The sequence below is a fragment of the Centroberyx gerrardi genome, chromosome 16 (assembly GCF_048128805.1).
Source record: "Centroberyx gerrardi isolate f3 chromosome 16, fCenGer3.hap1.cur.20231027, whole genome shotgun sequence".
Taxonomy (NCBI): Eukaryota; Metazoa; Chordata; class Actinopteri; order Beryciformes; family Berycidae; genus Centroberyx; species Centroberyx gerrardi.
In genome coordinates, this window is record NC_136012.1 from 16415292 (window position 1) to 16441110 (window position 25819).

At 43.7% G+C, this 25819-nt stretch overlaps 1 protein-coding gene across 4 annotated transcripts in view; it reads right to left on the bottom strand.

The window, feature by feature from the left end:
• The window catches only part of LOC139914603 (uncharacterized), a 53805-nt gene that overhangs the window by 15695 nt on the left and 12291 nt on the right, over positions 1-25819 (bottom strand). For all 4 annotated transcript variants that reach the window (XM_078289325.1, XM_071902975.2, XM_071902984.2 and 1 more), the window contains exons 6-11: positions 7734-7913; positions 5545-5745; positions 3468-3647; positions 2079-2311; positions 797-926; positions 555-686 (exon numbers count right to left, since the gene is read on the bottom strand). In XM_078289325.1, coding sequence (XP_078145451.1) covers positions 555-686; positions 797-926; positions 2079-2311; positions 3468-3647; positions 5545-5745; positions 7734-7913 — 1056 coding nt within the window. The remainder of the gene's footprint in view (positions 1-554; positions 687-796; positions 927-2078; positions 2312-3467; positions 3648-5544; positions 5746-7733; positions 7914-25819) is intronic.

Sequence of the window (25819 nt, forward strand, 5' to 3'; positions counted from 1 at the left end):
AGGACAGGAGGACAGAAAGAAAGGGAGAAAGTACGTGCATGTGTCCTTTTTTATGTTGTGTGTTTGTGTGTGATTGTGCAATTGCTGTTACTGTGTGTGTGCATGCGCGTGTATGTGTGTGTGTCTGTGTCTGTGTCTCTGTGTGCATGTATTGTACGATCCAGCCAAGCGTGAACATCCCTCTGACAGGAGACCAAAGCCTTGGTGCATTAGGGCCCAAACTATCACGGCTCCATTTTGTGACAGGCGCTGAGTGTTTGGACAGGTTTTCACTGAGGGGGCTGCAGCTCATATTATGTAATATGTTTGCAGCTCTTGAGTAAGGTTGTGAGAAGTCAAATTGTCTCCTCACAAGTCCTCAAAATGTCCCTACCACCGGTATACGACGATGCGCAACTTTTAAAAACAGAAGATGAAGGCGCTTGTCAGCTTATCAGCTTGTTTTCACCTAACAAAGTCCTCGGATAAAAGGGAGAAAGTGAACAAGGGAGAGAGACAGAGAGAGAGAGAAGATTGAGAGCGGGAGACAGAGAGAGAGAAAGAGGGAGATTTACCTTCTTACAGAGGACCAGCTGGTGATCAAAGAGGAAGAAGACTCGTTGCTGGCTACGTCCGTACGGCTGGTAGATCCATGACAGCTCCCCTGTGTAGATTAGCTCAGAGCTCCTGTCCAAGATATCGTCCCCCTGGACACACACACACAATTCATGAATGAATTCAGGGATACCAACGAGATAATTCTTGGACTGGAATATGCAACCGCTCACAAACACAAACACACAAACACAACCAATACCTCCCAGTCCAGAACAGAGGCTTGCCACTGGGCGATCTTGTCAATGTTCTCCAGCCTCCTCTTCCTCTCGTTGATCTGCTGAGTGACGTTCCGCATCACCGCCAGGGCCGCCGCCACGTAGCGATAGTCACTATGGAGACAGCACACACGTTATTACTGTTGGGGTATTAAAGGCCCAAGTTATAGCCTTCGGAGACAGGCCACTCATTAAAAAAGGAGGATATAATGTTGCAGCAGTGAAAGACAGGGCACAGCCTATTAAAGACAGGGGTCATAAACTCAAGTAACAGCAGTAACTCAACTGGAACACAGTCAATACAACATACCACTATTTAATTCTAATCAGCCACCGCCTCTCTCCACAGTTAATTCTGACTCTTAAGCTAACTGAGCTCGGTTTATCCTTCTGGCTTAGACGTGCTACGCACCCAATCCTGGCTGTGGAAGATAATGTGCGTATGTGTGTGCAAGTGTGACAATGCTGTGTATGTGTGTGTGTGTGTGTGTGTGTGTGAGAGAGAGAGCAGGCCTATATCTGGCAGATTCTCCACAGCTTCTAACAGTCAAACACTGTGATCTGGCAGGCCCAGTTGGGAAAGCTGGCACCTGTCCCTCTCTGGCTGGGAACGTGTGGTTTGTGAATGACCTGGAGCTGGCGGAGACACGCTGCCTCACTCACACCGTGTGTCTGTGGGTTTGCGTACGTGAGTTTGCACATCTGGATGCACGCGCGTGTGTGTGTGTGTGTGCATAAGAGAGCATTATATGTCTATAATATTGTGTCATTTGCTTGTGTGCGGTACGTTCAACATGTGGAGAATGTTTGCACCAACGTGAGGCCGATTTCATACGTAATCGGTACAACGTGAGGCTGAGTTCATACTTAATCTGTAACGCATTTATGTTGGTACAAACTATGTAGGGAGTTCTACAAAACGATCCCATGGCAATTTATTGAGATGAAACTGATTTGATCTGGTTGTCGATCGATTGTAGCATTACGACATAAATTTTTGTTGCAACTCAGTGATGAAATGTTTTCCTCTCTTCATAGAGAGCTGGCAAAAAACGGCAGAAAACAACATTTGTTTTAGTTCATGCATGCATAATCACTGAGTAGTAGAGAAAAATCCAATGCTTGCAACAGCTGCATCGCAACGCAATGCATCTGCAATGGAATGATGCATCAGTAACTGATTCTCTCATTTGAAATGAATTAACTTCCATCAGACAGTAACACATTCAGCAAATTAAGTGTGATCCTGGAATAAGCATACAGTACCTGTGCTCCTGCGCAGTGTACTTGAGAAGCTCAGCCAACTGGAGCGGATATTTGCAGATTTTCTGGACGGGGGTGAGCAGGAAGCCATCTATGGCAATGTCAATCATTTGCTGGAGGAGGCGACAGGCCTCAAAGAAGTGCTGGTACCTGCCATCCCTCATCAGCTTGCTCAGCTCCATACAGGCATCCAAGTGGTTGTTACAGTACTCTGAATAGATCCAGAAACCATCTTGCTGTGGGATAAAGGTGTAGAGAGGTACATGATCAGAGGAGAAAGAGGCAAGAAGACATGAATCTTCTTTTGAATACAACACACTGGGGAGAAGCATGCCAATATGGACAGTGTGTATGAATCTATTCATTTTTTTTAAACAGAATTTTATTTCAAGTGGGTTGAATAAAGGAAAATCCTTGGGAATGAACGACATACAGTTTTGTACTGTCAGTTCTTCACATCATGGCATGAGTGTGCAGCAATTCATATGTGTGTGAGTGTGTATATGTGTGTATGTGTATGCATGTGCTTATACTGTATATGTAAGAAAATATAAGTATTCAAAGAGCTATACACATAGATTTTTCTGACCCAGGCAAGTTGACTCATCACATCATTGTGTGTGTGTGTGTGTGTGTGTGTGTGTGTGTGCCTGCAGTGTTGGAGGGAGTTTCACCACATGAATTTAAACTAGGAGGTTAACTGCATTTTGCAGTAGTTTGGCGGTAGTTCAACTAAATTTCAAGTTGGATAGTGTTTTGAGAAGTTAATTAAAAGAACAAAGTTTCATTTTTTCACCATTTCATTATTATTTTTTCTTTTAGTTTACTCACTGTAAAGCTTGTTATTTATTGTTACATTAAGTTTACATTCAACACAAAGTTAACATTCTCTCCACCTTTTTCTGTGAAAAACACAAACTGGGTTGTTTGGTTTGGGTTTAGGTCCAGACTCTACTTCTGTTGTTGACAGGTGTCGAGTGAAAATGTAAGTGTGATGGATGTGAAAATAAATTCAACATTCCTTGAAGTCCTTCCTGTGATGAACCCAGATGGGTTATATGGTTTGCATTTACGTTCGGACTTTATATTCTTGCAGGCAGTAGTTGGAGTGTGGGCAACACAGTGAACATTAAATAAAGTACAACTTTTGTTAACATCCTGGTATTGTTTGCAGTCATGTGATTTTGTATTATATGACATTGCTGATGTAGATACGATCACTTTTGCAAAGTAGTTTGAATGACTTTTTCTAAGTAACTTCAGTTAAAGTTATATTTCTCATGACGGTAGCTGTGCTCATTCAACCCTTTACAATGCAAAGTATCTGGTAGCTTGTAAAACTATGCCTTCAAAGGAGCGTACCCAACACTGTGTGTGTCTATTTAAACTCACGTGTTCTAGGAAGCAGGGTCCGATCTCAGAGAGGTGGGGCTCCTCTGTGTTGTACTGTTTCTCCAAGTCTCTAACAAAGCCCATCTGGAAGCGGTAGATGTCCTCGATGTTCCCAAAGATCACCTTCAGCTGGTCATCATTGAACATGTCCACTCGCTTCCTGCACTGGCGCAGGTAGCCCTGCAACAAAAGGGTTTCGTTTTTAGTTTAGAACTAAGGTTAGGTGTCCAAAGATGATGCAGTACAGAGGTGCCAAAACTTTTTCACATGGAGCGCCTGGTGCTGAAATGTGATTGGCTGGAGGGCCATGGGCCCAGAAATGTAGCAAGTAGGCATTAGCTTCTTAGGTCTGATGTCATCATTATATTTGTTAATGCCTTGCAGTAAACAAGTTATGCCAAAATAATTCCTCAAATATAATTAAATTGTATCAACACAAATACCACTCTCTAGAAACCTTTGAAGGGCCAAAAACAATTTTGTGGAGGTCTAACTTTGGCCCCAATTTGGCGGTCCCATTCTTGTGGTTAATTAAAGCTATGCCCTGAAGCTTTGGCACACTGGCAGCCAGTTTTGCTGCGAGAGGTAAGTCTTTGCTATTTCACACTCCACCACCCAGAATTCCCTCTGTTGCCTCTGTGATGTCAGTAAGTGAAAGTGCAAATAAACATACTCAACCTTTTTGTTTTGCTTCTTGAACTCAAATTTAATCAAAATAATCATGATGAAAGCAGTGATTCATAAAGTCTGGTTCCACATTGGGATATCCAGCATTTGAAAAATGTGATACCTATTTTTAAAAATGATTGATGGCACAAGATTAAAACAAATTATGCTATTTTTAAGATAGTGGGCATCTTCTTTGTTTGACAAAATGGTAACACTTTCGCAGCATGAACATGAACATTTCTAGTGAAGTAATTATCATATCAGTGCTTTTTCTCTCTATTAGTTTTGACACATACAATGCAAGCCTATGTGGGTAAAACACATAATTTGCTAATGTCATTTTGAGTTTCAAGCAGGAATGACGGATCAATCTTTAACTGTGTCATATTCACACTGATAAAACTGTTATATTTTATATAAAACTGTTAGTATGAAAACCTTATAGAATGCTGCTTCAGTTAATACCCATGTATCTGGACTGTACATGTATGCATGTAGTAAGCTACACAGTGGACTAGTAGTATGCTATGGAAAACCAGGTCCATACATAATAGGTTCTAGAAATTCACAATTAGATGAAACCTGCATTTACACAGAATGAGAGAAAAGTATAGTAGCTCACAGAATTTAAGGAATGAAACGGTTAATAATTACATGCTTTATTCCAATATAATTTATGAAAACATAAAACAAATCCCAATTAATTATAGGCCTAACCCAAAATGTAGCCATATTATTATTATTAATTACCAAAACATATACAGCTTCAAAATACTTTAAAATTCATGTTAAGCTATATACTACTACTGCTAGTAATAATGACAATTAAGCACTTTTCTTCTTTCTTTCTTTCTTTCACTTAAAGTTAAAGCACTGTAAGATAAAAGGAACATAACCACTATAAAATGACATGGGCATTTAAAAAAGTCTTGCCATGCTAAAAATGAAAAGCAATTAACGTTATCTTAACATTTGTTAACATTGTAACACTAAATGCACCTTTGCATCCCACTGAAACTGAAATGTACTGCGCTGGTATATAAATGACTTTATACCACTAGCCAAAGCCAAGGCTTTTGTTTCATTTTCATTTAGATATGAATAGCTAGCTTTCTCCCAGTGAGGCTGCTGCCACTGCTGTGTGCAGTTGACATCCTATGATTTCATATCTAACTAAAAGAGAATGTGTTTTTGGGCAAATTTGGGTCTCAAAGCGTGAGAGAGTCATTTGCATGTGTCTCACACTGACAGTTGGCAGCCTTGGCCTACCATCAAATTCTGCCAGATCCTTCTGTCATATGCCTCACTTTCTTACCAGTTACTGTACCTTTGCTGCTGCCTCTGTGGTGTGACTCTAAAGCGCGCCTTGGGACAGCAGTGCGTACGTGTGTGTGCACGTGTTTAGTACCTCACAGATGTCCTTGAGGTGTTTGATGTAGTGTCTCTCTGTGCTCATGATCTCATTAATGACGTTAGCTCTCATCTGGTCGCGGTTCTGGAGGGGCGAGCCCAGACACAGGCAGTCATTGGTCGGGTCCAGGTGGCCGTTCTGCACCTCACTGGTCCCTTCGGCTGGCTCCACCCCCCCATCCTCCTGGTTCACCCACAGCTGAGGACGGCAACACACATGCACACATGCGCCCACATAAATGCATACACACATATACACCAACATCAAACACACGCGCACACACACACGCACACTTGAGTGAGAAATGTGCACATTTAAATATAAATATTGAATAAAATATTCAGCAATACTCTGATTTCATACATCCCCATCATAGCATCTGTGAAAAGCTATAAGTATTCATACCACAAAATCTTTGTCATCTACATAGTGCTACTTATTTTTAGTAATAGTCAATCTGAGTATGAATGCACCCACGCATGTGCGCGCACACCCATATACACCCACCCACACACACACACACAGCCCCATTTGATGAGGGGTGCTGGTAGTTTGGACAGTGAGTGAGGCTCTTGGCCCAGCATGTCAGAAAGGTGAGGGACATGCTGCCAAACACCCCAGAGTATAAAAAAGCCTCTGTCTGGGCCTGGTGCCCAGAGGATATTCAGTGCCCAACTCCTGCCCAATCTGTGCCCAGAAAGCTCCCCTCTACACATATGTATGCACGCACTCACACACAACCTGACGTTTTTCTCACGCACACACACACACGCCAACACACACACGCAGGCCCACATACATAGGGTATTCCACTCAGAAAGGGCCAAGTGAGCGTGGTTTCAGATGCCCAGCAGCCAACACCTGATGACACACAGTTTGCCAAGAGAACATCAAAGAACCGACGGGTAGAATGCCAAACACAAGATGAGAAATGCAGCGCCACAGACAAGCAGAGTGACGGGTGGGAGAGCACTGACTGCAGACGAGGACTAGTAGCGCAGCATTAAGACTAAGAAATAGTCAGAGTCAACAGTAAATAGAGTAGAGTACTGAAAAAAGGACCCATACTTAAAATAGAAATATCCACGAATGTAAATATGAATAATGATTTCAAAATACAGTAGTATATATATATTTTTAATTTGAGTGTAGACGTTTAAGAATGTCTTTACTTTTGACTCATCCGTTCTGCCTCTCTATCGGCCCCGTAGAGGATGATGTGCGAAGGTTATGGGAACGGTAATGTTTGGTAATGCTGGGGGAACGTTGCGTGGACAGACTGGAGCGGGCGGGTGGGCGGGCGGGCTGGATGGGTGGATGAGGCTGGGAAACGCACCTTTGACGTGGTGTTTTGGAACCGTGGAGTTGCTATGGGGTTGATATAGAAAACCTGTTTTGTTTGGGGCTGAGGAGGGTGGGGTTCCACCTTGGGGAGAGAGAATGACAGAACAGAAAGACACTTTTTGGTTGACAGTCAGTCAGCCTGTCTGCCCTGCCCTCTCAGGAGTGGGAATGGAGGGGTGGACAGGTGGGAATGGACATGGGGAGTGTCTGGGGAGGTGCTCTGCTGTGGGAAGCCTCTGCCTGCTACGAGGACCCTACCGCTTCCCTCTTTAAGCCTGCAACTGCCATGTGAGAGAGGTATGGGAAAACATAACTGCATCAGACCTCTGCGCTAACACACTGTTGGCCTTATTTGAGCTCAGATACAGGTTAGATTACATAAACATGGTGTAAAGTGAGGACTTGTTCTGTATATTCGAGTGGCTTTCAAGGGTAGGAGTCGGAGGCGCTGCCAAACTAAAAAAAGGGCTCATCAGCATTCTTTGTTTTGTCCTCCCAGAGCACCAGATAGAGGCACTTAGCTAGCTGTTCTCTGATCTCTTGTGTGTTATGTATTATTAAAGTAAGGCATTATTCAACTGTGTGCATGTGTGTGTGTGTGTGTGGGGAGGAGGAGGGAGGGCAAACATGTGGATATGTGTGTGCATATGTGTGTGAGCATGTGTATTTGTTTAGTGTTTTTGTGTGTGTATGGGAAAGACATCTTGTGCATGTGCACCTTTGTGTCTGTGTATTTATTCTGCTTGTCCTTATGCGTTCATGTGCCTGTATTTGTGTGTGTGTGTGTGTGGGTGTGTGTTGTGTCTATTGTCAGTGGCCAGCCGTGGCTGGAGCTAACTCACCCGTACAAAGCTGGCAGGGAACCATCCTTCCTCCTCGTCAATCTGGCCCCACCACCAGTCCTTGTTGGAGGCGTCCAGCACCTTGATGACGTCACCGGCCTTAAACGCCAACTCCCGGTCCGCCATGGTCACATGGTCCCATACCGCCTCAGCGCTGACGATTGAACCTCCGCTTATCAACTGGAGAGGTTGGAGGGAGACAGAGAGACAAGACAATATTCTGTACTATATTCATGTTGCATGAAGCCACTGTTGTGGGAACACCACTGAAACAGCGTCAACAGTATTGCAGACACTGGCCGAGCCATAAATATGGATCCACATGATTGTGAAACAGCATTAAATTAAATTTGGGGGTGATGGTAACACAGTACTCCCCCACTTGGCCTCATTTTGTGTGAATCCTTGTTCTTAAACCCACTCCGATTACTAATGGATGCAAATACACACCCTCAAAGCTAGGGTCCATTAGCCGCTTAGGGATCGCAAATAGAACAACACAACACAATAGCTAACACATTAGTCTACAACACAACACAACAAAACACAAAAAGGCAAAGCCATTAGTGGAGGATGAAACAACACAGCGTTCAGAAGCACAGCACCAGTCTCCGCGCAGGGACGGTAATTGGCCCATTATGACATTAGAATAATTACATGTGTTAATGTAATATAAATGTTGAGGAGCAAACAAATGTGAGGGGATAATCTCCCTTCTCTCATGCTGTCACCAGAGCTTGTTATTGTATCTGCAGCACAGTCTTTGACAAAACGTGGAAGGATGACTCATCAGATCTTTTCTATTGATTTTATCATCATGAATAAATAACGTAGACATTATGCGACACTGAAAATAAATGTTTAAATGCTGTAAAAGAGTATGTGAGCAGAGTCTGTGTTATGTGCATGCATGGGGGATCGTCTGAGAGTGCATGAAAGCATGCGCCTGCCAGGTGATCAGTATTCTTTAGAGGGGCTTTGGAGAGGGTAAAGGTTATTCTCATTAAAGGGCCAGAGACAGCAGAGAATGTTCCTGAGAGGGACCCGGACCTCACATCATCCATCTACCAAACAGCACCGCTATCCATCACACTGAGGAATAGCTTCGTTGCCTTGAGACTGGCATGCACACACACACACAGGCACACTTTCAACCTTTGAACCTCGCGCGCATCTGTGGTATAGCTCTAACTGTTTGTTCCAATTGTTCTCTCCGACGTGGTGTTCATCGGCATTCTCCAGTCCACAGCTAACCATGCATCCAGTCCCCGGGGCTGTGGGCTGAGCAGCCAGCTCTAACCAAGCCTGACAGGAGCTGCTTAGTTTCTAGGTATGGAGCTACCAACGGCCTGGAGACAGGGATGTCACATGGATGGACTTGGAATTAGTTGTTTACTTGCATTATAGTTCAGCATAATATTATAGTGTTATTTGTGTTTTTTCCTCAGCCACAACAGATGCTATATTTCCTTCTCAAGTCAAATCTTTTAAATTCTTGCCTCATCCCCAAGAAAACCAAATCCCTGGATGAGAGCACCTTTTGAAATGCATCTGATCATTACAGGGCCTATTGTACACCAGCACAATTGTACCTATGTGCTGATGCAGTGTGCGTGTGAGCGTGTTCCAGAGAGATAGCTGTTTGTGTGTGTGTGTGTTGTTAATCCAAGCCCCATGAGGATCTAAGCTCTCAAACTCAGCAGCTACATCGGCCCTTAAACCTGTGGACAAGCCCACCTCCCTGATGGGGTTGGGTTGCTGAGACAGCTATGGGGGATATAAACCAATCAGGGCGGAGGAGTGAACGTGGGGAGGGACATCCATGCCTGGAAGGGAAAGAACAGCCGTCGTCATGGCGACAGATGAGGATGCTCCACTGGTATTGACAAGATGATGGGATGAGGCAAGGACACTTCAGGATGCACCACAATATTCAAAAATAGGGGTTGTCTCTGTTTGTGCATGTGTATGTGTGTGTGTATGTGTGTATACACACGTGGGATGCAGGTGTAGTGACCACAATATGATTGCTATAATCACTAAGTTGTTAAATATTAACATGACAAACCAATCGCATTAGTGAATCCACTGAAATGAACATTTCCATGTCAAAGAAGTGAAAACGTACATGATGTAGGCCTCTGTATGCAGGTTTTAGATTAAAGGAGAGCTACCGGATGTCACTGAGTAGGTTGATTCAATCAGGTATCATATCGCATTGGGCTGGGAGGCCGGGATAACAATAGCTCTATATCTCAGACCTCTCCACTACAGGGAGAGAGGAGGATTACCGCAAAAACATGTGTCACGCTGCCATGGAAACAGGACCGATGAATAGTGCTCAAACGCGCTGGGGTCAATTCATTGTTGATTCAGGCAGAGGATTTTGATTTGAATCATGTTTTTTTTTTTACAAATGGATAGTAAAAAACATGCAGGAATAACAAGTGGAACCCAAAACAGTTTCGCCTTACCATCCCCGCCCGACACCGGGACCTCCGCCTGCAACAACTCACACCACAGAGGAGCCTTGGCACTTGGGTCAGTCTTGCTTCTTTCTCCCCCACTGTAACGCCTGCTTGCCCTAATCCCCCCCTCTTCTCCCCAACCCCCTCTGCTTCCCAACACCACTCCATTTTCAGCCCCATTCACTCCAAGCACAATCTCCCCAGTCCCCATCAATCTGCTGTAATATAGGCGACAGAGAGAGCGAGGGAGAGAGAGAGAGAGAGAGAGAGAGAGAGAAAGAGAGAGAGGGAGAGAGAGAGAGAAAGACAGATAGAGATCCATTCACAGCCAATGTTCCTCCCTGCTCGTTCCTCTCATTTCCCCGTCCCTCCATCTCCCTAACGAGATCAGCACTGCCCTCTCCAATACATTGCATCCTTTCCCCCCCCCCCCTCTACATGTCTGAATAAATTAAAAGCATTACATAATCAATCTTTCCAATTCCAGCCTTGGCACAGCCTGATACCTAGCTTGATCAAAGGAAATACAGTCAACACACATACACACACATACACACAAACACAGAGGAGTCTGCCACGACACACTCTTCATTACCTGTGTGTCTACCAGCTGTAATGACCTATGTCATCGTCATGGTTACACTGCAGTTACAACATCAAAGATCAGAGGGTGAAACGGCCGCTTTAAACCGCAAAACCTGTATTTGGGTCAATGCAAATGAATGCAGAGGAATCTATCTCTTCGCTTGGATATATATGACAATACTTTCCATTTCAAGTTCAATCACAGGAAGGGACAATGACTAGGAAATATGTAAGAAACTGAAGCTAATATCATCTTTGCACCACAACACATCAGCATTCACTGCACTGGCAGCTCCACTGCATTCCAACATCCTCCTCTATCTATCCATAGCACAGCTGCACCAAAGCACCCACAGCATCCCTGAGCAAACACACACGCCTTTAGCCAGCCTTACCATGTTTGTGGCATGTAACTGTTCAGAGAGCGTATGCATGGAGAAGTCCGGTTCATACAATCATGATAATCAATTCCCTTTGGAAGAGGTCGAGGTGATGGTCCTCCGCGAGAGCTGAGCCTGAGATGTCGAGTAACGAGGTGCTGTATTCCAGAAAGAGGCTTCTCTTTCCGACGCACCGAGTGAGTCTCGCGGTCCGTCCTCCCTGTGTCTGCCAACCCTGTTATGTAATACACTTATGCCCTGAGTCTGGGAGCCAATCAAAGATGCTCTGCCTAAAACCGGTGAGAAATATACACACGTCCACACACACACACACTGTTGTCTCGCTCACACACACCGTCCACACATTGCCACTTCTGACTGCACAGCATTTAACAGAACTCTATTAGGAGGCACCTGCCCTCGGGGGATTATTTCAAATGTGTGAACACCAGGGACGCGTGCAGGACTCAGCTTCAAAGAGGAACTACAGATAACACTCACACAGACGTTTACACACACATACGCGGATGCACACATTCACACAGACACACTCGGATGCATACATGTGAACGCACATCTTTAAGTAGCACTCTGTTATTGCTGCTAGCCAACTGGGTGATAAGCGTAGCCACTGCAATATACGACATTATGATGATATGTTTACAGTCCTGCTGGGGGTCCCTGCTGGGACGGATGTTTGTGCATTGTACCACAGTAATGAAAACATGCTCACGGGCCCACATGCCACTGCATGTGATAGAGGTATCTCTGTTCATAATACATGGCTGCCACACACTTCCTACTGCACTTATAGTACAACAGTTACCACTTAACTAGATGCACACATGCACACACAAAAACACAGACAGAGCACTTAGCCTTGAGTGTGAGAGAGCACATATCTTCAAAACCTAGACAGGCTACCAGCCCTATTAATAGGACTGCATGGACAGCTCTGGGATAGGCTTTTAGCATATCTATTTCTGACATTCATTCAACATTCATGACACCTGCCTCCAATCCTTTATTAGATTATGCCACTGCATGTGGGAAAAATGGAAAGGCATTTTTTTTCATTTGACATGTCTTTTCACTTGGGGAATTTTTTTCATCTGTTTAAGAAATATGCACATAGATAAAAATTTAATCTGTCACTATTTAGTGACCAGGTGCAATAATGTGTGGGCTTCAAAAGCAGGTACACACTGAAATGTTGCAAGTGGGAGAATTCTGAATATTGTGGGTTATGAAATGGGAGCTGAGTGTAGCTGCATCTAAAATGGGGGAAACCTGGAAGTGATGGAGGCCCTCCTCTGTTAGGCCTAGCCCTGCCTGCTATTGGTTACTGTGCAGTGAGAGATTACAGTGATCCTTAGTGTCTTTGATCCTAAACCATAAGCACAAAGCTCTCCATCGCACCACCATTTGCTACTAAATATCACATTCACTTCACTGGAGAGATTACTGCTGCCCAGGCATTAGCTGTGATATTGTGGATGCTGTGGTTTCAATTTCCCATCATAGAAAAACAAGTCCTGACGCAGCAGGATTGTCGGGATTCAAAAAAGACCATCGGATTCAATAATTACCTAACATTTGCACAATTATAGAACAAAATTTACCCATGCGCAAAACTGGCATAATACAACATGGAGGAGAGAGGGAAATCAACGTAGAGGGGGGGACATGTTTATATGCGGGGGATATGAATTCCCAGTCACCACAAAAGGTAAGAACATCACAGATCTGTATCCGCACAACTACGACCACCACCAGACACCACTAGCTGTCACAAACGGTGAGAGGACACAAGACATAACGGAGGATTCAGGGGGTGGGGGAGATAACAGAAATACATTATGTTGTACCAACGTCATTCATTTCAACGCGTAGCCGTGATGGAGCGCCGGGTGTCCCCGCTCTCGACCAACGCGCACTCCCTCTCTCTCCTCTCCTGTGTGAAACTGTGGTGCGCTGCGAACCGGGCCCCAAGCGCCGATCCATTAACGAGTACCGAGGATGAACATCAACAGCACGTTCACAAGCACCAGAACCGCGATCACCGTAAACACCGCGCACGTCTGGACGTCCAAGGCCATGGCGCAGCGCTGCGGGCCGATGCTGAGATGCGCTCTCAGTGACGGGCGGTATTCAGCTCTCCGTCTAGACGCGTAATAGCGGCCCAGAAATCCACCATTACAGTAAGGCAAGAAATGAAAAAAAAAAAAAAGGAAAAAGATATAAGCCTCTACGCCTCTTCACACTACGCGTTGTATATCATAAAGGCACGGGAACAGATGCATCATCCTCACCATCATCATCATCATCAGTCTGCACCGCGATTTCTCCTCGCTAGTCAACACCCGCCGGTGTTCGCCTCTTCCCCTAAACCGACCGACTCTCAGGCCAATAGATTCTCAAAGCACACAACAGAGAGGCTGTGCGCAGGCTGTTCGCTGCTGCCGAGCCTGCCTTCCGGTGAGTAGGGACCAGGGAGATCGGCTGTGAGGCTGAGAGAGGCGGTCCTGCATGAATACTGATCAGCGCTCCACTGCTAGACTACCGGCATCAGCCATCACCAAGAGGCAGGGGAGGGGCACAATTTGCCCCTCGCTGACTATATCGACCACAGAGGCCAGAATCATAACCTCATTCATCTCTCACCCCATCTAAAAATATCACCGTGCCATGGTGATTTATCATTTATCATTAACAGCCAGTGATGAAGGAGAATAAATGTCAGAATAATGGAATGCGCTTTCCTCCAAGTGTTCACCATCTTATAATTTCATTGGCATAATGTCAGCCTTTTCTGCCAATTTCTCTGCGGGCATGCATCGATCAGATATGCCCGATATGATCTCTCTGATAACCAAATTCACACTTTATTATCTCTGCTACAGGGCTCCCCGCAAACATCTCTGGGGCAACGGCAAAGGATTTAAAGGTGCCATATTATAGGAATTCAAAATGTCCTCTATTTATAAATATATACAGTATATGATCAAAGATGTTCAATGAAGACAATGTTCAAAAATCCATCCTTTTTTACGGGCAGTTTCAGACTAACTCAGTGCATCACAACTGGATTTGGTCTTGATTGGCTCCCCTCAATAAAGAATTACTGAAATCCTTCCATTCAGGCCAGTTTGCAGCATTTGAACTGATACACTCTGTGGAAAGCCTCCACTCAGCAGGTCTACCTTATTTGAATCAGAGGAGCTGGCGTTTTCTGCCAATCAGGATCCAGTATTGTGACTGTTCTGCCCATGAGGACTTAGTCTTCAAAATGTAACTTTCAATTCTACTTTTAACTAAGATACATTTGCAAAACAGTGATAATAAATTAATACGGAATCTAACCCCCCCCCCCCCCCCCCCACATACACACAAACACACACAAAAAAAAACACACAGTCCCATGTGCCATGTGCCAAATCCATAATATCCATGATGAATCTCACATTTTATTTCCCAAGGCATGTAGGTGCACACTGCGATCAACCCTTTTTCTTTATTAGGTGCTCGGGAAGAGAACCTCTGTAAGACCCGGACTCTGTGTCTTTTTTGCCACGCAAAGTGCTTAGGGGAATTACAGTATGCACTGTTTAGGCGGCACAGAACCACACCTTTTATGGGTTAAAAAAAAAAAAAAAAAAAAAAAACACATTTGCGCCCCTAGTGGTCACATATCTGCGAGGTATTCTCCCTCGCAGAGAGACCAGATAAAATAGGGCCCCATGGAGAATTTGCATAAAAGCGTGTCTTGTGAATAATTGAAACCTCAAATTGCGGATTGAATTTACTGACATGTACAATACGACTCAGGTAGTAATTCCTCTAGATGTATTGCATGATAATATGTTTTGTTGTTGATAAAACGTGAGTTTTTGTCTATTGCCTCGTGAGTAATTCATAGACGTCTGATGATGTCAATCATCAACGTCATTTCCGTGAACAAGTGAATGTAAATAATCCGTCGCTACAGTATGTGATAATGGAACTGTGATGATTATATCCAGAATTTACATTTTGAGTTGATATTATAAACAAAATGAATAGCTTCAGCCTTGTTGACTTGGTTGCTGGCATCAAGTGTCATAAATGGGTCGTGCGGACATGGGAGCCAGCTACTTATTATTCATGAGCCCAATTCTACCATGGACATATACAAGCATGGACTCTCAGAAAAACAATTAACAAGAAATCATCAGCATTTATATTTTTTATATACATTGACACAGCGATTGTAACGAGTGTATCATTACAGAGTCTAACAACTCGCGAGTTCCAAGGCTGTCCCTGACTATAATGGCTGTGGCAGAGCTCTGCATATAGGAAATACAGCGGACGCTCATACACCAGGCAGTATGGTAGAAGTCACACAAGCATCAACCAACAGGAGGGCAGTGCGCTTTACAGCCACATACCAGGAAGTAGCTTGGTGATTTTCCAAACCACAAACAAGGTGACTGTAGGCTTCTGTATGGTACATTTAAAACTTTTTTTAAGACCTTTTTAATGCCAGTTTAAATAAAATTTAAGACCAATTTCAGAATAAGCCTGAAGACTAAACCCCCCCCATAACAAAAACAAACAGTAAAGTATACATCTGCACAACCACAGAAATTTCTCACTCAAAAAGCAGCAAACATATATGTTTTTAAGACCTCTGAAACCATAAGATTCAAATGCAACATATAACCATATATAGTTTCTCATTGTGCTGTTGTTATACATGGTGCGACATGTTGCCAGTGTTACCTGTAAGGCAAGATTCTCTTACAATACTTGCAAGCAGTCTTTGTCTTGTCAGTTGCTGTTTTCTTCCATAATTGGAAACCCAAATTGCTGCCACACAGCACTTCAACTTGACAAAGCGTCCTCAATTTCGCCAGAGTCCATTTTGTAGCTTACTGCGCCTACACAATAGTGAGTTCGGCTGGGCTCACCGCAAGAATGATGATTCAAGCTCTCTAGTGTTCAAACAGTGCTGATATTAGACCGCAGCTGAAATCGCTACGATTTTTTCAACTCCACGATGCATAGCGTCGGTTTTTGTATTGAGAAATTTAGTGTCACAAACTTCGTCACATCCCTAGTAAGGACAAACATAAAATTAGCTCTTAGGTGAAATTGACCACACAGAGAAACTTGCAAAACATAGGTACCTTGCTCTTCCTGCAGACCCTTTCTGTTTAGAGCTCAATCAAAAGCTGCCCCAAAACACACAGTATCTAGCAGATTTTGTGAGTGTATCTTGAAAACAAAAAACAAGCAAACAAACTAACAATTCTGACAAAAAATTGATTTCTCAAAATCAGTAGCTCATGGATTTAAAGACCCCAAAGCTTGACCTAACAAGGCTTTATAAGTGAATTTTGAATCAGTTGGGTATCATTATACCCCAAACATTTGGTATGGCTGTACTGGAAACCAATGTAGAAGCCAAACGTCGCCTTGCAAAGATGTTTAATCAAGTATAAACACTGAACTCACTGAACAACTTATCATTTTTAGTTTGTGTTGTAGTCAGTGCCATTTCAAAATAAAAATGGACAGAGTTATCAAGGCTCAACGTTGCGAGTTACAGGGCAAAGTGGCTCCGGTTCCCATCTGTGCACGTGCTTGCCATTGGCAAGCACATCCTTATTTTGGCTCGAATGTTCACTGTGATACTTAAGGCGAATATTGTATTACACATGAGCGCGTCCCGGCCTGCAGCATTTGCCCCGGTGCCCGTGCCGCACATTGTTGGCAGATCATGAGGGGAGCACAAGATGGCCATGAATGAATTCATGCAGGAAAATCTCAGCCCCCCCTCACCAAAGCACAGTCTGTCTTCACATTCAGCAGAAAGCTTTGGGATGGATCAAAAGATCTCAGAATAAGTTTAAAAGAATAATAACCAAAGGAGTACGCTATATCAGTATTTTTAAAGCCATAAATAATTTCCAGGGCACTTTCTGCACATACATGCTGATAAAAGCAAGGGCTCCTGAAAGCCAGGCTTTCAGTGAGTTGCAGAGAGCTGGATGAGGCATCACGGCTGAGATATGACAACCTTCCTCAAACAAGGTTTTTTTCTGCCCTGTGTGTGCGCGCATGTGTGTGTGTGTGTGAAGCGGAGTGAGCAGATTACATAAGCCTGCCCAGCCTCTGTGGGCTTCCTCTCCGATCTCCCTGACATTTAGACAACAAAGGTCACATCTGAAAGTCTAAATCTACACAGACACCAATGCTAATACACTCATACATATACAGCAGAGAGGGAGAGTTTGTATAAATGTCTGCACATCTCCCACCAGTGGAGAATCACATGGCAAATAAGTGTGAACTTAAACTTACCATATATGTATGTGAGCTACATGCAGAACCAGCACAGATGTAGCTAATTAATAAGACACTTCCAACATTATGAGAGATTTGTGCTATTATAACTTGGGTTCGACCGATATAGGTTTTTTTAAGGCCTATCCTGATACCGATATTTTTGGACTGAAGCTGCTGATAGCCGATACTTTGAGACAAGATTCAATATCTTTATTTTATTTTCAGAATTATATTCTTGGCTGTGTGGAAAAGCCTCTGAAAAAGACCATGGGACACAAGTTGGGGAGCTGTGGGTTTTTTGTTAGGGTTCTCAGATACATCAAATGTCCTGTAGGCCAACACAAAGAATGCATTTATCTAAAAATAGGTGTCCCATTTGTCTTGAATTCATGCGGCAAGGTAGAATGAAATGGAATGCTTGTGCAGCAGAGTGAAGTCAGCCCTCAAACATAGTTCAAGGTTGTCTTGAAAAACACCCATTGGACTGTATTTTATTTTTTGGGAGGAGATTGGGGGTACAGTATTGATGTGACTTGAGAACAGAATGGGAAGGTGGGGGGATCTGAAAGGCAAGTGATTTGATACTTTAATGATTGGGCGTGAGCATTCCTACGGCGGAGACAAAAGGTTTGGAAAGACTTTTGTCATAAACTAAAAAAAACATTACGTGCCCCTTTGTTGCTTAAAACAAACATTTTCTGCCACCTGGTACAACAAACACAAAGGTTTACATCAAGTATATTTGCAGTATGTATGCTGATGGACGGACGGACGGATGGATGGATGGAATAGTATCTTCACCTTAACCAGAACAGGAAGGCACACATATGCTATAGATCAGTAGCTGCAGGCACAAAATTCATCTTTGTTTTTTGTATAATTTCCATAGGGAAAACTGAAGAGCTACATGGCCGTTGGCACATTATTTGGTCACTGCAATAAAGCTTAAAGGATAAGGCTGGTGTTTTTTAATGCATTGCTTACCGTCAACAAATCCTATGAAAATAACAAAATCAACAATGATGTTGTTTTGCCAACAAGTCTCATCCATGTAGCCGGTGCCCAATGCAGCCATGTCCCAGCAGAATCATTGCAATGCACCGGGCTAGCCGACTTTTTCCTCACACAACTTAATAAGCTGGCTGTAAACACTTTGCGATCTCAGGAAAGTAGTTCCGTAGCACCGAAAATAGTCCCCGGCATAATGAAGAATTTGTTCCCATTTGAATTTGATTTGGTAATAACTACAACAGCCTGACTTTTCGTGGTAACAGTTAGCGATTTTTAAAATTGAAACGAAGTCTTTGTGAGCTGTATTTCAAGGTTTTTAGCTTACAATTGGAGCCAGTGACTTCCAGGTTGACGGCTAAAAACGGTACGTGGGGAGTCAGAAAGTAACGGGAGTAGAGCAAATGCATTGTTGATTTTGTTATTTTCATAGGATTTGTTGACGGTAAGCAATGCATTAAAAAACACCAGCCTTATCCTTTAAGCTTTATTGCAGTGACCAAATAATGTGCCAACGGCCATGTAGCTCTTCAGTTTTCCCTATGGAAATTATACAAAAAACAAAGATGAATTTTGTGCCTGCAGCTACTGATCTACAGCATATGTGTGCCTTCCTGTTCTGGTTAAGGTGAAGATACTATTCCATCCATCCATCCATGCGTCCATCTGATCATCTGTCCATCCATCCATTTTTTTGCACTTATTGAGATCAGGGTCGAGGTGGCAACAACAGGGCAAGCAGAGCAGCAGAGACATCCTCTATCCCAGCATCTTCCTCCTCCTGGGGATCCCAAGCTGCTCCCAGGCTAGCTGGGAGATGTAGTCCCTCCAGCATATCATGAGTCTGCCCCGGGGCCCTCTCAGTAGGCCATGTCTGGTAAACCTCCAAAGGGAGGCGCCCTTCCAAGTACATCGGAGGTCACACTCCAATGAGGCCAAAAGGACAACATCATCTGCAAACAGCAGAGAGGCCACCCTAATGTCACCGAACTGGATACTCTCCAGACCTTGGCTGTGCCTCAACATCCTGTCCATGAATATGACAAACAGAAGAGAGTACAAGGCACATCCTTGTCAGAGTCTGGTGCTCACCTTGAACGAGTTTGAATTAATGCCAAAAATGCAAACGCAGCTCTCACTTGGATTGTATGGGAACCGAATGGCTTGCAGCAGCGGACGCGGCACCCCTGCAGCACCTCCCACAGAATACCTCAGGGAACATGGTCATAGGTCCCATTCAAATCCACAAGGCACAAGTAGACAGGATTAGCAAACTCCCATGACCCCTCGAGTCTGTAAGAGGGTAAAAAGCTGGTCCAGTGTTCGGGGCCAGGATGAAATCTGCATTGTTGCTCCAGAATATGACAAATGCAACAACAAGCTGCAGATAGGAAAACTCTGACTTTGTTTGTGCGTATGGGGGCAGTGGCCTTCCTGATCTGAACCCGAGCGGTGTGTTATCGGACTTCTGAGCTAGGCATTAGGAATGTTCCAGAATCTGATTATCATATTTCTCAAAGCACGAATAATGACTTTTAAATGAATACTTGTTCCTTACGAATTTTTTTAATATTATTTGAATGTTTTAATCATGTGGCCATAGTCGTGGAGAAAACATGTTCAACTGAAAATAACTTGGCTTTTATCATTGAACTCAGAAGAGAAGAGGATGGGGTTTGTTTGTGTTCCCCAGTCAGCCGTCGTTACTGCGACACACACACGGAGCGGCAATAGAGAGAGAGAGAGAGAGAGAGTGAGAAAGAGATAGAGTTGCCTATGTGTGCACTTTCTGTTTGCTCTGGGAATAGTCTAATTATTTTGATTACTAATTTAGATATAGGCTATTCCTCCCAGGGAAGTGTTTGCAATTTCTTCATTTTTATTTAGATCAGAATATGCAGATTTAACAACAGATGTAAAATGAGAGTTTTTAAAAAAGAGGTTGATACACAAACATACTATAAACACTAAAAAAAAAAACTGTATGCTATTTCATTTGCACTTTTCATCTCTAAGATTTTTTTCCCAGTCCATAACATCCTCCAGTGGTGTCCAGTCCAGGGGTGGAGTGGGGTGGTTGGATAGGTACAAGATACAAGAGCACCTTGGGCTAAAGGATGCTGATCAACTTCTGTGACTGCTTCATCAGACCTGAGGCCACATGTTCTGGACACTTGGCTGAAGTTGAGTTGAACTGCCAACAGATCACCATCTGGTGGTGACTTGGGTCAGATGCCAGGAGAGGCTGCTATACAGACCTAGAAACCCCAAAAGTGTAATGAGGATTTTCCTGGGAACAACTGGTTGAAGACTCTGTTTGAGAGGAGGTTGGAGACATGGAGTCAAGATGGACCCTGTTCAAAACCTCTGTTGTGGAAGCAGCTGGTGGGATCTGTGGCCAAAATGTGGTCAGTGCCTGTCATGGTGACCAACCCAAGAATCCGCTGGTGGACACTGATGGTGGTGGGAGCTGTAAAGCTGAAGTCAAGGCCTTCTGGGCCTGGCGGGCATGGTGGACTCCTGATTCAGCAGAGAGTCACTGGCAGGCAAAAACGGCTGCAGCTGCTGTAGTTACTACGTGAAAGCCTGAGTATAGGAGGAGTTTGGAGAACAACTTCCAGGCGGCCTCAAAGCAAACCATTTGACAACTTAGCAGGGGAAGGCAGAACATCACTCAGGCTGTTCTTAGCAGAGGCAGGGAAATGCTGACCTCAACTGGAGATATTGTCAGATGGTGGAAGGAACATTCTGAGGAACTCCTAAACCCAACACATACACCCTCTGTTCAGAGGGCAGTGCTGGACAATTCTGGAGGGTCTGAGCCATCTTCTTAGCCGGTGGTTGCTGAGATCCGCAACGGCAAGGCACCAGGGATGGACAAGATCTGTCCTAAAATGCTTTTGTCTCTGGATACTGTTGGGGTGTCGTGGCGCTAATGCAGCTGAGTACTAATCCAAGATCTGTGCCTCAGGGCAACATCTACCCAGAATACTCTGGGAATGTAGGCAGGAAGCACTCCTAATGTAACAAACACTGATATTCTGCAAAATAGTTGACTTCATCCATCGTTAGGCTTTACCACACTGACAACCATATGAGGGAGTATGTTTACCCCTCTCACCTTCGGATGGAAGATATTGAGAATTGTTTCAGATTCTCCCTCATTTTAAGCATTGGTTTAACCCAACGTGTAGGAAATGAGTGACTCAAACACTCTCAACGTAATCCGTGGGAGCGTCCCACCTGTTTCTGCATATTTTTTTGATATTATTCTGCATAGGATGAAAATGCTGGTACTTCATTCATTTACCAGTACACATCCAAACAATGTTGAAATATAATGCATCGGCTGGATTCTACCCATAGCACCTGTTTCAAAAGAATAGTGAAAAAAGTCTGCATTAACGAACACTGACCATGTACTTCTCCATGTATTTCGTCTGATCTGAGATCAGCTCTTTAGGAGATAATCTCAGTCCATGACCTTAAATTCCAACTGTGGATCTAATTTGAGGTCAGTGCTAACTCTACTGGTCTGGCCTTTAGCCAATGAGCTAAGCCTCTTCAGAATGGTTCTCCCTCACAGAAGTCTACAAATTTCAGCTATTTGCGGCCAACGGTTAGCTAATGGGAGGGAGAGCCCACCACACCCATTTCCTCTCCAGTCAGCCCCAATTCTTTTGTTCCCCTCCCGTCCCCACGGCAACCACGCTGACTTCCTGCTTCCTCCCATGCCTTTGCAGCCACAAAAACGCCTAAAAATAAATTGCTGGACTTTTCCTGAACACAGCTCCGTCACCATTGTTCAGGCATCAGCTGTTAATTCGTTCAACTGAGTTTGGCTGCTAGTATGAAGGCCAGTCAGTAGGTCAGCGAATGGAGAAAGTCAAAAAAGAGTGTAAGATTAGATGAGGTGGGTCATACCAAGGAGGGTGGAGAGATCAGGGTGAAAGATATCACACGTGATATCACAACAGTCTAGATTCTCGGGACATAACTGCTTCAGAAATATTCATATTCATTCATCACATTGTTTCATCGTCTCTTGTCTTCCAGATCCTTAATTTAGGAGGATGACTTGGATGAGTGTTGAGGAGAAAAAGGTGAAAATCACAGAGGAAAGGAAACATGGAAAGGAGATGAGACTGCTGGAACATGATTAATAGCCATTGGACCAGTAAAAATTAATTATGTTTTATGATAAACCAGTTGTCCAATTTCTGTGTTGTTTCTGAGACAGCAGCACAAGATGACTCTGCCCTAAGACTGTGCTCTTCATCCCAGCCCCCTTTGAGTTTGTATGACACACTTGCGCAATTCTAGCAGAGAAGACTGAAGACACAGTGTCTTTGTATAAACATTGCCAGCATTTGCGTAAAGATTAAAATCTCTTATCTTATGGAATAATAAAAACAGAGTGATGCAGAGAAGCTTGCAGGGCAGAAACATAAAATCTGAATTTAATCTAACTAACACTTTGTGACCTACCACCTTGCAAATTCTCCTTTCTCTGCTAAGGAAAAGTAGGTAAATTGTGACATGCTTGCCTCATAGCAGGCGAAAGGATAAAATACCGATAACCCTGAGATAACCTCAGCCCATCAATCTAGTCACTCTCCCCCTACGTCTATTAAATCTATCTACATCATATTGGAAGACATGATTTCCACCCTGGGTTCTGATGGATAGATAAAGATGAGGGCAGTGCGTCTAATGGCTGTGAGTCAAGGTGGAAATATCAGTAGCATAATCTAGATAGGAGATGCTACGCTCTGGCTCACATATATACAGTATATCTGCTCTATATTTTCACTGTGAGCAAGAGTAGCACCTCCTATCTAATAGTCACCACCATTTGTTTGATCACATTAGCATTTTCTGTTAATCTATTCCACTCTACTTCTCTGTCCAGTCTGCTCCTTCACTCATACTGTACATCATGTCAGTTTCATTCACTCATCCATGAAACCAACTCCTTGACTCAACCAACTGGCCCAAGATAAACAACTCAAAATCCTTATTCTATTCATTCTGATATCCCTCAGTAAGTCAAATCTCCAATAAACTGAAATGCTCTTGACTCTTCGGTGAAGGTGTGGTCTCTAAAGTTTAAAATACTTGTGAAGTTTTCCATAGCGTAAAAACAGTGGTTCTTCTAAAAGACACTGTAATGAGCTCCCCTAAGACGACATTGTAGTTCAACAGTTTCAAAAATTGCAAGGAAAAAGGAATCATTAAGAAACACCATTAAAAGCACAGTCCGCCGTTTCATTTCTGTTTCTGTTCTGCACAGATACCAGAGTGTGCTTAAATAAAACCCATGGGTTGGGCATTTGAGAGCCCAGTTGTGGGGTACAGAGCGTGAAACCAAGTCACCTATGCTGGAGCTTGGCTGGTTACCTGAGCCAGCAGTGCTTTACTGTGCTTCCACTGTGCTGGCTGCGAGTCTACTGAGCGTGCTCATTGGTGTCACCATTCATTAGAGCACCGCCAGCCACCTGCGTCCCCACACACTAGGAGCTAGGAGCGGTGGCACCTTCCCATCCAAGTTGGGAGTTTTCTGGCTGGTACGATGACATGCAATGTTTGGTTAGGTTAGGTTTTCTTAATATGTGCCTATCGGAGCAGAATAATGCATATTTCCATTTCTATTGTAACATTTCTCTTGCGGTTAGGCACACCAGCTGAGGGACAGTGGAAAGCTCCAGTCGGCAGTGAAATGAGGACAGAGCCCGCTCTGATCAACCCTATCATCCTCACTAGATGCTACAGATGTGCAGCTCGCTATAAAGGGGAGTTGGTTATGAAAGAGCTGCAGCTCCACCTGTCCTCACAGCTAAAATGATTTTACATTCTAACTGCTTACACGCCGCAAGAGTTCAAAAGCAGAACACCGGATTGAAATGCAAAACTCTGCAGTGAAACGGTATTTGGGTGCAGGGTTGTTCGGCATTCTGTTTCTCAGTACCATGTCTCTTGTTGATAAGTCAATTCCTCCTATCAAAAGGCTTCGTAGACTCCACCTGCTGATATCTGGCAGTCCTGAAAAACACTCAGCAGCAGGTTTACCAGCTAACACATACGCACTCGCACACAAGCACATACAAACTCACAAACATATACACACACATGCAAACTCTCACACATGCAAACTCCCTCTCTCTCTCTCTCTCTCTCTCTCTCTCACACACACACACACACACAGCAGGCCCCAGGCAGCAGGTGTTTTCACATGCCTAGAGGGAAGGAAGGATGGAGGGACGGAGTGAACAGGGGGAAGATAAGGTGAGGGAGATGAGAAAAAAAAATACTGGGGGAGAGCAGGCTTGACGTGAGGAGAGGAGAAAACAGAGATGGAAGTGATGGAGGGAGAGATGACTAGCTCTGAGGTCGGGGAGAGCGAGGCGGATGGAGAGGGGGGAATGGGGGAAGAGATACAAGGAGCGAGGGGTTGCGTAATATGCGGTGGAGAGTTTTCTCTGACACCGCATGTGGCGTAGCAGGGAGCCAGGAAGGTCAGAGGAAGAAAGTTAAGCTAAATAATGTATACATGAAGTGGCAGCTGCCAGAAAAATCCACCCCATCCTTCTCAGAGGCCTGCAGGACACACTCTAACTAGCAGGACACTGTACAGGCAGTAAGCTTCTGTCTCATTATTTTAGAGCAGGGACAAAGGGAGCACGGTCGGAGCTGTTATGCATTGTATTCAGAGTACTGCAGTTAATTTCTATTCAAGTCAGAGTACGCGTCTAAAAAATACACATATAAAACAGCAGCTTGGTAAAAACACTCAAAAACAAAGTTACTTTGGAGCATAAAGCATTAAGATTTCTTGCATGATCCAAAATCCTCCTCCCAAAAGTTAACAGATTGCACTTGATCAGTGTCGGCACAAGGTTTCTTTTGAGCAAAGCTAAGTCCAGAATGACAATGCAAAAAACTCAAATGCGAGATCTTATTGTCCACACTGCTCCTATGTCTAAAAATAAAACGTACTCAACTAAAGGTAGGAGTACATACTTTAAAATAACCCTCAAGTAAACATGAAAATATGCACCTTTAACAATAATCAGTAGTGTTACTCCAAAATATGACTTGACTACAGTAACTAAAGTATATATATGTATATGGTCACTTTTAGCATCCTCTTATGTTATATCTATTACTATTCTTGCTGTGGTGTTTTTTGCTTTGATGGTGGGCGATATGGATAAAATATAACTATATCACACTATATATCATAAATGTCATAACATAAACAACAATATTTTCAGATATTATCACGATTCACAATATACATTACAGTATTTTA